Source organism: Urocitellus parryii, chromosome 3 (assembly GCF_045843805.1).
Source record: "Urocitellus parryii isolate mUroPar1 chromosome 3, mUroPar1.hap1, whole genome shotgun sequence".
Classification (NCBI taxonomy): Eukaryota; Metazoa; Chordata; class Mammalia; order Rodentia; family Sciuridae; genus Urocitellus; species Urocitellus parryii.
The window spans coordinates 211,210,106-211,222,920 of NC_135533.1; the positions used below are offsets into that span (position 1 = coordinate 211,210,106).

At 47.0% G+C, this 12,815-nt stretch overlaps 1 protein-coding gene and 1 long non-coding RNA gene across 4 annotated transcripts in view; one reads left to right on the top strand and one right to left on the bottom strand.

Annotated features, from left to right (window-relative positions):
* The window catches only part of Slc44a2 (solute carrier family 44 member 2 (CTL2 blood group)), a 33,215-nt gene that overhangs the window by 12,768 nt on the left and 7,632 nt on the right, over window positions 1-12,815 (bottom strand). For 2 of the 3 annotated variants that reach the window (XM_026399624.2, XM_026399622.2), the window contains exon 1: window positions 419-597. The exons of the other annotated variant lie outside the window; for it this stretch is intronic. In XM_026399624.2, the coding sequence (XP_026255409.1) occupies window positions 419-455 (37 nt within the window). In that variant the 5' untranslated portion in view covers window positions 456-597. Of the gene's footprint in view, window positions 1-418; window positions 598-12,815 lie in introns of those variants that run through there. 3 annotated transcript variants of the gene reach the window in all.
* Window positions 58-2,343, top strand: LOC113190389 (uncharacterized). The gene is made up of 3 exons (XR_003301778.2): window positions 58-162; window positions 982-1,123; window positions 1,911-2,343. It is a non-coding gene; the product is annotated as an uncharacterized LOC113190389 (long non-coding RNA).

Genomic DNA, 12,815 nt, shown 5'->3' on the forward strand with positions numbered 1-12,815 from the left:
GGCACCACTGTACCTCCAGGCCACCACACCCAAGTCCCCAGTCAGTGCATGCCACTGCCCGGGGCGGGAGAGCCCCTCATAGTTAAGAGCGAGATTATCAGCTGGCGGCTGACCAGAGGTGGAACACCAGGAAGGGAACCTGGCGGAAAGGGAAGGTTCAAGGTGACATGGGGGCAGGGGGCTTCTGCAGCGGAAGGGGCTACGGAAGCAGGTCCTTAGGGGAAGGGGGTTTGGAGGCACGAATGACAGGCAGCTCTGGACAGAACTGGGGTGAGGGAGGCTGGCAGGGGATGGGGGGCTCAGGCAGAGATCTACCATTCCGCTCCTGCCTCTAGTGGTCTTTCCTCCCGTCCCCGAGGTCCCCCGGCTGCGCCTTCCGAGGAGCCAGCCCCGGGGCGCGGGACGGGGCTCAGCCTACCGTGCTTCCCGTAGTAATCCTGCCGATCGCCCCCCATCCCTGCGGGCGCCGGGCCCCGACGGCGCCCGCCAGCTCCCGCGCCCTCGCAGTCCCGGGGTCTGGACGCGCAGACGTCCCGAGAGAGACCCGGAGCCAGCCAGCGAGCGACTGGCGGCGGCTCCTCCCAGCCAAGTGCCAGGCTGGGCGGCCCAAACCGGTCAGACCGGCCCGAGCCAAGGGACGGAGGGGAGGGACGGAAGAGGGGGCCGATCCGGGCAGCAGCTGCTCCCGCCACTCACCAACCGCCGGATTTAGCCCTCCCCGCCCCCCACACCGGCCCAGCCCCCACCCGGGAACCCGGTGGCTTCACCCTGGGGCCTGAGCCCACCCTGCTGCCACCCCCCTAGCGACACCTCCAGGAACAGTTTCCAACCCTAAAGAGGCGCCTCCACTGTTCCATTCTGCAGGTGTAGAAACTGAGGCAGATGGCTGGGCCCCAACAACCAACTGTGAAGTACTGGGATAGAAAACTCAAACCGGTGAAGGCGTTTTATTTATTTTAGTCTTTTTCTTTTTTGAGACAGGATCTCCCTCCTCCGGGGCTCCAGCAATTCTCCTCTCCCAGCCTCCCACTAACTTGGACTACAGATCCACCACCCAACAAGGCCTCCCAATCTACCCTCTGAGGACAGTTGTTCACAGAACAGCCCACCACAAGTTATCATGGTATTACACAGTCCCCGTGGGGGTGTCTTCAGCAATGGGGGGTCTACAGTCAGTGTGGTGAGATTCCTACATTGGGTGTTCCGTAACTGTAGCAGTTGCTAACTCAGTGAAACACCCTGGGGGTGGGGGTGGGGGCTCTGGTCACTGACTTAGTTTGCCCCCTAGAGAAAATGCCACCTCCCTTGTTGGCCTCCAGCTAAGGAGGCCCTGCCTGACCCCTGGACCACAGGCTTCAGCAAACAGGCGAGGCCCAAGGCGCCAAGCCATGCCCTTGGGTGACCAGGGCTCCCAAAGAAACCCTGTGGTTCCTGAAGTCCCTGCCAGCCCTAAGGCCAGCTGGTCCCACCCCACCCAGTCTGAGCAGTGGACAGATATCAGGCTGGTCCCAGGCCACAAGCCTCATCTGTTCCTGGCTACCTGTCCATGGAGGACACTCAAACTCAAGACCCCACCTACAGGGTCCTCACTGACAACTCCAAATGTCTGCTTCCTCACCCGGGTCTCACCCCACATTTGTGAGGCACCTCCCTCCCATCACCCCACATGGCGGTCTCACTGCCACTTCATGCTCAGCAAGGTCAAGTTTGAACCCATGATTGTCCCTCAATCTGCCCAGACATGGTAATTGGCAGCTCCATCCTTCCAGATGCTCAGGCCAGAAACCTGGGAGCCCCCTCTGGACACACCTGCCCTGCCTTCAGACCCTTCCAGAACCAAGTTTTCCTCATCCCCCTCCTGCTCCCTACCCTGTCACACAGCAGGTCATTTCCTTCCTGGACCCTTGCAGGCACCTCCACCTGACAGACCTGCGCTCACCCAGGCTCCAGTCTGTCTTCTCTACAGCAGGCTCCTAAATCAGAGTGCACCCTCCTCTGCTCAGAACCCTCGGTGGCCTCCACGTTGCTCTGAGGAAAAGCGGAAATCTTCATCATGGCCTCTTCTTGGCCCTCGGCTCCTTCCCCTGGACCCTTGGCTTGCTCTGAGCATTCTCACCAGCCTCCTGACTGTACCAGAAAATCCCCACCAGACACCTCGGGTCCCTAGTACTGGCGGTTCTGTTCCCTCCGCATAGAAACTCTTTTTCCAGATGTCTACGTGTAGCACCTCCTTGGTCCTCTGCTAAAGTGTCTCCTTGGGGAGGTCTCCTCTGCCCAACTTATCTAAACAGTATAGCTCAGTGCTAGAGCACATTCCTAGTGAGCACAAGGTCCTGGGTTCATCCTCACTACCACAAAAAAATAAATAAGCAAATAACAAACAGATAAAACAGGGCCCCTTTCTCTTCTATCTCTCACATTCATTTTATTTTAACATTTTATATAGCCAGGGTCTCAGTACATTGCCACAGTTGACCTGAAACCTCTGGGCTCAAGAGATCCTCCTACCTTAACATCCCAAGTAGCTAGGACCAAGTGTGTGCTTGTTTCTGAGCCAGCTCCACTGCCTTTTAAATGTTGTCTGTTGTCACTGTCTTTTACTTATTGGTTGTTGAGTGTGTGCCCCTTTGTCTCCTGGCTGAAATGCGCAGGAAGTTGTCTCTTTTGTTCTTAGCTCTGTCTCCAGTGACCAGCATAGCACACCGCATAAAACAGGACCTCAGTAAGGGCTTGATGAATGAATAAGCACAATATATAATCCATACACATAGAACTAAGACTGAGAAATACAGCTTAGAGTCATCAATGTGCAGGGTTGTTTTTGTTTTTAAATGTATTAGAGATTGAACCCAGGTGCACTTTACCACTATATCCCCAGCCTTTTTTTTTTTAATAATTATTCTTAATTATTACAATATCTTTATTTTACATTTATGTGGTGCTGAGGATGGAACCCAGTGCCTCCTGCATGCTAAGCCAGCACTCTACCACTGAGCCACAACCCCCAGTCCTTTTTGTTTTTATTTTGAATCAAGGTCTCACCATATTGCCCAGGCTGGCCTTGAATTTGTCATCCTCTAACTTCAGTATCGGCCCCCACCAGTAACCAAGATTAGAGGACTGTGCCACTATTCAGGACTAAAGGTACACACACACACACACATTTTTGTAGTTGCAGATGGACAGAATGCCTTTTATTTTATTTATTTAATTTTTTATGTGATGCTGAGGATCAAACCCAGTGCCTCACACATTAGGCACGTGCTCTGCCACTGAGCTACGTGCTCTGCCACTGAGCTACGGTCCCAGCCCAAGGTACACATATTTTAAAAACAAATTTGTGAAGGACTAGGGGTGTAGCTCGGTGGAAGAGTGCTTGCCTAGTACTCTCAAGGTCCCAGGTTCCATTCCCAGGACAAAAAAACAAACAACAACAAAAATAGTTTCTGGATATTTTTTACTTAAAATAATTTAATATATGACAAAGGTAGAATTCTCAGTCTTCAAGGAGAGGGCAAATTCTTTGGTCAGTAGCCTTGATGCATATTTGGAGGAAAATAAACTTAACCCCACCCCCAAACGCATAGCAAAATAAATTCCACAAGGATTAATCATGCAAATATATAAAAAACAGAAGTATTACAAGTATGAGAAGGAAAACAGGAGAAACATCTACCGTGTGATAGGAAGTGAGACCAGCAAGGCATGTGGGAGGAGAGATAAGGGATAACCAGAAGTTTTTGGTGTTAGCTGGAGTATCTATCTACAGGCTGCCACAGGGGTGGGGGACATGCCAGCACATGCCTGTGGTCCAGCTGTAACAGTGGCCCACTTCACCTTTTGAATATAGCTCTGAGGCTTATTTTTAAAAGGAATGTTTTCCTTTTCCTCTACTCCCTCTCCCGCTAACCTGAGGCAGGGAACAAGATTACTAGGAGTTATCTGGGCTCAACAGGAGGGAGATGTCAGCTAGAGGATCTAGGAAGTGAATATCTCCCAAATTAACAAGTGAATCCTAACACACCATCAGCTCACACTAGAAAAGTAGCCTTTGAATAGGTCTTTTAAAATCCCCCTGTTGTTCCTCCAGATGGGCAGAATCACAGCCTCTGGGCCTGGAGCTAGCAAAACAATAAAACAACTTTTTCCTTTTTTCTCATTATTAAATTGGCATTAATTGGCTTTGGAGACAAGGATCAAGCTTTTGTTTATACAGCAATTTGGGGAAGCTAAGGCAGGAGGAGCACAAGTTTGAAGCCAAACTGGACTACTCAGAAAGACCCTGTATCAAAAAAAAAGGTTGGGGGTAGCAGAGGTAGAGTGCTTGCCTAGCATGCATAAGATCCTGGGTTCAATCCTTAGCACCACAAAGAAAGAAAAAAAAAAAAAAAAAAAAGAAAAGTCAGTGTTGACCCAGGAGGTCTCAAGACCTTTCAGACTCTTTGCCATAATGGAGACTCTGTCAACACAGAGGAAGGCAGAGGAGAGAAAGCTCAGGGAGGAAGTGCAATTTACCTGTCACCAAGGAGGCCCATCCCCAATCTAGGTGTGACTGGTCAAGTAGGAGCCACTGAGGGTGTCTGAGCACGACAAGGCCACACTAGGAAGGGAGATACTCGGGTGGTCTCAGACAGCTCTTTCACTCAGGGAAACAGCGGCGGGCCTGAGGATTTGGTGCCAGGGGTGTGGCAGCAGGACCTGGCTGGGTGAACATGAATCACCCCTCTGTGAGATGAAGCTAAAAATACAGAGGGGCACCTGGGACGGGGTTGGCTCCCGTCCTGGCCTTGTGGGCTCTCAGGAAACATAAGAGGGAACATTGACCTTGCCATCTATGGGTTCCATTAGCTCTTAAGAACCTTACTGGGTGGGGTTGAAGGGAAGAGAGTGGCAAATACTAATGGTTTTTAATTGAGCCCAATCCAAAACCTGCCAGATGGGGAATTGGCTGAACAAATCTCTGCAAGCATGCTAGAAGATACCATCAAAACAGTACTCATGTCCCCATTTTCCAGACGTTTGCCATATGCCGGGCAATCTTTTAAATATTATACAGTTGCCAGACGCAGTGGTGTATGCCTGTAATCTCAGCTCAGGTTGATGACCTTGAGTTCAAGGTCTCCGAACAAAAAATAAAAGGGCTGGGGATGCAGCTTAGTGATAGAGCATCCCTGGGTTCAGGCCCAGTATCAAAAATAAATAAATAAAGTCACAGAATTGACCTCAATTTTAATCTGTACAGCAACTTCTTTGTGAGATTGATCCTACCATTAAGTTTATTGGACAGATACAGTAAATGAAGCTGAGAGAGAAATAACATGCCCATCATCTCAAAGTCTGTGAACAACGAACAGCTTGTCCAACTCCTGAACTAGCATCTGTATGAGTTTCCTATGGTTGCTGTAACAAAACCATCAATTTGATGACTTAACACAGAGGCTGAAGTAGGAGGATCTCAAGTTCAAAGTCAGCCTCAGCAAAAAGCGAGGGACTAAACAACTCAGTGAGACCCTGTCTCTAAATAAAATACAAAAAAAAAAAAAAAAAAAATAGGGCTGGAGATGTGGCTCAGTGGTTGAGTGTCCCTGAGTTTAGTCCCTGGTACCAAAAAAATAAATGAAATATAAAATAGGGCTGGGGATGAGGCTCAGTGGTTGAGTGCTCTTGAGTTCAATCCATGGCACTCAAAAAAGAAAAAAATGTATTTTACTTTTATTTATTTAATTGGTATTGGGGATTGAACTCAGGGGCACTTAACCACTAAGCCATATCCACCTCTATTTTGTATTTTTTTAGAGACAGGGTCTCTCTGAGATGCTTAGTGCCTTGCTAAATTGCTGAGGCTGGCTTTGAATTCAAGATCCTCCTGCCTCAGCCTCCCAAACTGCTGGGATTACAGGTGTGTGACACCATGCCTGGCTTATTTTAAATTTTTGCAGCAGCTGGAGCTCAAACCCAGGACCTCCCACATCCTCAGCACCCTCCTTGCCACAAGGTGCACCCCAGGCAATTATCCTACAGTTCAGGAAATCAGAAGTCCAACATGCACCTCCCTAGGCTATGATTAAGCATCTTCTGGGAATTCTAGATTCTCTGAAATTCTCTGAGAAACTGTAGAGTCTTCTGAGATTCTAGGGACGAACTGATTCCAGATTCTAGAAGCTTCATTTCTTATCACCTTTATTTTTTTCTATGTGTGGTACTGGGGATGGAATCTGGGGTCTCATACATGCTGGGCAACTGATCTACCAACTGAGTTACATATCCAGCCCTTTTCTAAAAATTTTTAATTTTGAAACAGGGTCTTGCTAAACTGCCCAAATTGGCCTTGAATTTCCAATGCTTCTGCCTCTTGAGTAGCTGAGATTAGCTGGCATTATAGGCTTGCACCAGCACAGCAGGCTTTTGACCATCTTTAAAGTTCATAATCCCCTCAAGCCCATGTCAGCTACAATTGTCACATGTCCTTCTCTGATTCCCCACCTCCCTCTTTCACTTAAAAGGACTCTTGTCCAGGTGCCCAAGGGTCCACCTGGATTATGCAGAAAAATCGACTATTTTAAGATCCTTAGTTTAAATTCATCTTCAAAGCCTCATTTTTGCCATGTAAACTAATATATACCCAGGTTGAGGAAATTACTGTGGGGACATATTTGGGAGCGAGTACTCTGCCTGCCATAGTTGCTGCTGCTGCTGCTTCTATTTTTTTTTTATCCTCTGTGTTGGGGATTGAATCTAGAGCCTGTGTTTGCTAGGCCATCACTCCAGCAACTGGAGTCATTATTTATTTGTGTCTGTTTGTTTATTTTTGGTACCAGAAATTGAACCTAAGGGCGCTTAACCACTGAGCCACATCCCCAGCCCTTTTTATTTTGAGATAGAATCTCACTAAGTTGCTTAGGGCCTCACTAAGTTGCTGCTACTGGCCTTGAACTTACCATCCTCCTGTCTCAGTGTTCATATGCAAGTACCATATTTTTTTTTCAATATTTATTTTTTAGCTTTTTAGGTTGACACAATATCTTTATTTTTTATTTATGTGGTGCTGAGGATTGAACCCAGTGCCTTATGCATACTAGGTGAGCACTCTACCACTGAGCCACAACCCCAGTTAAAAAAAAAAAAAAAATCCAAAGAATAAAGAACAACAAAAAAAGTTTTAATTAATTAAATTTAATTAAACGGATTTTTTGTTCATGAGAAAATGATGTGAGATATCATGAGGATGGCCTTAGGCCTGAGCCTAAGCAACTCCATTTTAAAAACTCCAGTTTGAAACCTGCAGTCTCACCAGGCACATCTAACAGAGCCCTCCAATGCGGCCCCCAGACAAGTCACTTCCCCTCACCCTGATAAACAGAGTGAAGCTCTGGCGGCTGTCCTTGCCTGATAAGAGAGAAAGGTCAGGATGGAGACCACCAGACCAGATGTTTCTGACCCCAGCGTAAATGATGTCATGGAGAAATCCGGTGGTAACTGATAAGGATTGAAAGGGGGGTCAAAAGCCCCAAAATGTGGTATAAATAATAGAGCTGATGAACAGGGATTCAGCCAGCACTGAGCTGGAGAGCCTGAAGAGGACCAGGACTGACATCCCATCACTTGCCATTGTTTTCTGATCCTCTGCATGATCCTCACCACCCTCAAACTCTACCGCCTCATCTGGACCTTGGTGAGAGCCGCAACTTCTCCATATGGTCCCCTCCTCAACTGGTTGTCCACTCCACGACAGGAAAAGCCTGCCTTGGTTCCGGACCTGATTGCTGCTGAGTGAGGAGTGTGCATCTGCTAGATGTACAGCTTAAGGCTTGAGACTTTTGAATTTAGCACGCAGAGGGAATGTCTGTCATGAGCCTATCATGGTTAAGCATGTTTGCAGTGCTTAGAATTAATCTAGAATTGTTTGCTGTGAATTAATTAATCTAGAATTGTTTACTGTGCATTGGTTATGTCTATTGCAGTGCCTAGCATTAGGGATTGTCGCTTTCTTTCTTTTCTTTTTTCTTTTTTTTAAGAGAGAGAGAGAGAGAAATTTTTAATATTTTCTTTTTTTTTTTAGTTCTCGGCGGACACAACATCTTTGTTGGTATGTGGTGCTGAGGATCGAACCCGGGCCGCACGCATGCCAGGCGAGCGCGCTACCGCTTGAGCCACATCCCCAGCCCCATGGGATTGTCGCTTTCTTGATTAAGAACCTATATAGAGCAAAATTATATTGAGTATTTGAGTAAGTAAAACATTAAAAAGAGCAGAAGCACATGGACATTCTTTATTTCTCCGCCTCGGCTGCATACATCGCAACTTTGCCCCCTCACGACAAATATACATGTTAACAAATAAGTAGAACGAATAATAAATAAAAATATATACATGTCAGTGTCCATAAGGTTTTCTATAAGTGTTTTTTTTTTTTTTGGTATCAGGGATTGAACTCAGGGCCACTCAACCAGTAAGCCACGTCCCCAGCCCTATTTTGTATTTTATTTAGAGACAGGGTCTCACTGAGTTGCTTAGCGTCTCGCTGTTGCTGAGGCTGGCTTTGAACTTGCGACCCTCCTGCCTCAGCCTCCAGAGCTGATGAAATTACAGGTGTGCGCCTCGGTGTCCGATTTAAGAAGTTTTCTTCACACATGGGAGACTCGTATGTTTCATACTCTCTGCGGTGGCTGCTTTTCCACTACAATGCCAGCATTAAGTACAAATGGTACATCACTCATTTATTCCCCACAATGGGTATGGGGGATTGGACCCTCTGAGAAGGAATGTAATTGTTCCCAAGGGTCCACAGCTTAGAAGTAGGGGTGAGGGGTGTCAGACCCAGCAGGGCTCCCATCCTTCTTGGAGGATGTTGGACACACCTTTCCATCTCTCAGCTGCCATTTTCCTGACTGGAGAATGAAGCTAATACTGACATTTCTTTTGAAGGTGTTGCAAGAACTTGATGCTCCAAGATCACCTAGGTTCATCGCTTCAAGAAATGCTAAGGGGGCTGGGGTTATGGCTCAGTGGTAGAGTGCTTGCAGCACATGCGTGAGGCACTGGGTTCAATTCTCAGCACCACATATAAAAAAAATGAAGAAAATAAAGGTCCATCAACAACTGAAAAAGTGTTAAAAAAAAAAAAAGTGCTAAGGGCTGGGTGTGGCTCAGTGGTGGAGCACTTGCCCAGCATTTGGTTCAATCTCCAGCACCACCAGAAGAAAATAAATAAATAAATAAGCTAATTATATATAAATTGTTCTCACTTGATAAGGGGAACCAAAAACAGTCACTTAAGCCACACAGCTGGTGGAGGACAGAGACCGGAATCGGAGCAGAGCCCCTCTGGAGCCAAATCAGAACTTTTCTTTGGCAGATCCTGACTGCTATGGTTCAAATGTAGTTTGTCCTCTCCGAAACTCATGGAGTTTAGATCCCCTTGTTAAGTATTATGAGGGTAGAAACTGCCAGGCGAGGTGGCACATGCCTGTAATGCCAACGGCTCAGGAGGCTGAGGCAGGAGGATTGCGAGGCTGAGACAGGAGCCTCAGCAAGTGAGGTGCTAAGCAAATTGGTGAGACTCGGTCTCTAAGTAAAATACAAAAATGGGCTTGGGGGCTGGGATTGTGGCTCAGTGGTAGAGCGCTCGCCTAGCATGTGTGAAGCCCTGGGTTCGATCCTCAGCACCACGTAAAAATAAAAGATATTGTGTCCAACTACAACTAAAAATAATAAATATATATATATTTTTTTAAATGGGCTTGGGATGTGACTTAGTGGTCAAGTGCCCCTGAGTTCAATCCCTGGTACCCCCTCCCCCCCAAAAAAAAAAAAAACAAAAAAAAAACAAGGGTAGAAACTGGGGCTAGGGCTATAACTCAGTAGTAGAGTGTTGTTTGCATGTGTGAGTCATGGGTTCGATCCTCAGCAACACATAAAAATGAATAAATAAAATAAAGATATTGTGTCCATCTAAAACTAAAAAAAAAAAAGGGTAGAAACTGAAGGGGACCATGATGTTTCGAGGTGGGGCCTTTGGGAAGTAGTTAGGATTGATGACTGGGTGTGTTATGGGAATAATCTGTTATTGTGAATAATCCCCACTAATCCTAATTTCAGGATCCTTTGGGTTGAGTCCCCCCAACTGAGCCCTGGTGGTTTTATAAGAAGAGGGAGAGCCAGGCATGGTGGCACTGTCATCCCGGCAACCTGGGAGGCTGCAGCAGAAGGATCACCAACCAGTTCAAGGCCAGCCTCAGCAGATTGGCCAAGACCCTGTCTCAAAAATAAAAAAATATAAAGAGCTGGGATTGCTGGGCGTGGTGGTGTCCACACTTCTGTAATCCCAGCAGCTGGGGAGGCTGAGGCAGGAGGATCATGAATTCACAGCCAGCCCCAGCAATTTAGCGAGGTGCTAAGCAACTCAGTGAAACCCTCTCTCTAAATAAAACACAAAATAGGGTTGGAGATGTGGTTCCCTGGTTGAGCGCCTCTGAGTCCAATCTCTGGTGGCCCCGCCCAAATAAATAAATGAATAAATAAGGGCTGGGATGTGGCTCAGGAGTAGAGCATCCTGGGTTCATTCCCAGTGGCTCAGTGGCTCAGGGATTTAGGTGCATAAGAGGCCCTGGGTTCCATCCCCAGCACAAGAAGCAAAAGAGATTCTAAATTTGTACGCTCCCTATCGCTCACCATGTGATTCCCTCCCTGTGTCACTTGGCGACTCCGCCAGGAAGACAGGCCGATGCAGCCCCTCAACCTTGGACTAGAACTGCAAGCCAAGTAGACTTTTCTTTATAACCCTCCCTGTCTAAGGTATGGTAACTTGCAACAGAAAATGGATCAAGACCCTGACCAAGTCAGTGGGGGAGAGGGAATGGGAAGTTGGGCTGTTAGATCAGGACACAGGCTGCCCCAACACAATGCTTGTGCCAGAACATCAGATGCCACCCAGCCCCCACAGCTTCCGGACACCGGCCAAGTCCCCAAGGGCTGCAGTGGCCCAAGGCCTCGCCCACACAGCCAGGCCAGCAGCCCCCGCCCTCCCAGAAGTTTGTCCCTAAGTAATGAGCATCCCAGCTGCTCAGACAAGTCCCTTTGACAAAGGGTTTGAGAAAAACAACTGGGTAGAGAAGCTTAGAAATACAGAAAAAAAAAAACCAGAGTGCCTACTGTAGGCGACAGGCACGAAACATGACATTTTCTTCCAAGAATGTTTCATCTTCCTTGGGGCTGGGATTGTGGCTCAGCGGTAGAGTGCTCGCCTAGCACGTGTGAGGCCCTGGGTTCGATCCTAGCACCACATAAAAATAAATAAATAAAATAAAGATAGGGCTGGGGTTGCAGCTCAGTGGTTGAGCACTTGCCTCGCATGCGTGAGGCACTGGGTTCGATCCGCAGCACCACATAAAATAAGTAAATAAGTAAAATAAAGATATTGTGTCCAGGGCTGGGGATGTGGCTCAAGCGGTAGCGCACTCGCCTGGCATGCGTGCGGCCCCGGGTTCGATCCTCAGCACCACATACCAACAAAGATGTTGTGTCCGCCGAGAACTAGAAAATAAATATTAAAAATTCTCTCTCTCTCTCTCTCTCTCTCTCTCTCTCTCTCCTCTCTCACTCTCTCTTAAAAAAAAAAATATATATATATATATATATTGTGTCCATCTACAACTAAAAAAATAAATAAGGTAAAATAAATATATTGTGTCCAACTACAACTAAAAAATAAATATTAAAAAAAAAGAATATTTCATCCTCACAATGATGTTTTGAGGGCAAATGGCCCAGTGAAGAATCTGAGGCACAGAAATGCTTAAGCAAGATGTGTCGCTGCAGGCCTGTAATCCCAGTGGCTCAGGAGGCTGAGGCAGGAGGATCCCAAGTTCAAGGCCAGTCTCAGCAATTTAGCCAGGCCCTAAGCAATTTAGCAAGATCCTGTCTTAAAAAAAAAAAAAAAGCACCCCTGGGTTCAATTTCCAGTACAGAAAAAGAAAGAAAGAAAGAAAGAAAGAAAAGTGTCAGAACTCTTTCTTGGGGTCACATGGGCACTGGGGGCTGAGATTTGAACACTGTTTCTGACTCTATACTCTTAAACTATGTTATATGAATAATCCCCAGTAAGTGGCATTTACCATGCTCTCCTAGCTCATGGCCAAGGGCTGAATGCACATCAGTTCTCTGAGCCCCAGCCCTCACAGAAGCCTCAGGGGTCCATACTGTTGTAAACTTTTTTTTTTTTTTTTTTTTTTGGTACGGAGGATTAAACCCAAGGGCACTTAACCACTGAGCTACATCCCCAACATTTTTTATATTTCATTTTAGACAGGGTCTCACTAAGTTGCTGAGGCTGACTTTGCCATCCTCCTGCCTCAGCCTCCAAGCCATTGGGATTACAGGCGTGTACCACCTTTGCCTGGCCTGTGTACTCCATTTTATGAATAAAGAAACTGAGGCTCAGGGCTATGCAAGAGAGCAGGTGGTGCAAAATGAGGAGGGATGGAGCTGAGACTCATGCAGAACTGGTGCTGGGCTCTAGAACCTGACAGAGTCAGAATTGTACAGGGAATTGAATCCAGGACCATGAGCATGCTAAGCAAGCACTCCACCACTGAGCTATACCTCCATCCCTTTTATAAATTTTATTTTGAGACTGTTTTGTTAAGTTGCCTAGGCTGGCTATGAACTTGCCATTCTCCTACCTCAGCCTCCCCAGTAGCTGGGATTACAGGTGTGCACCACTGGGCCCTTCTAGATGTGTTCTCTTATTTACACGTTGGGATCAGATGATTCACATCCTTGACTATTGCTATGGCCTCTTGTCTTGGACTCCTAAC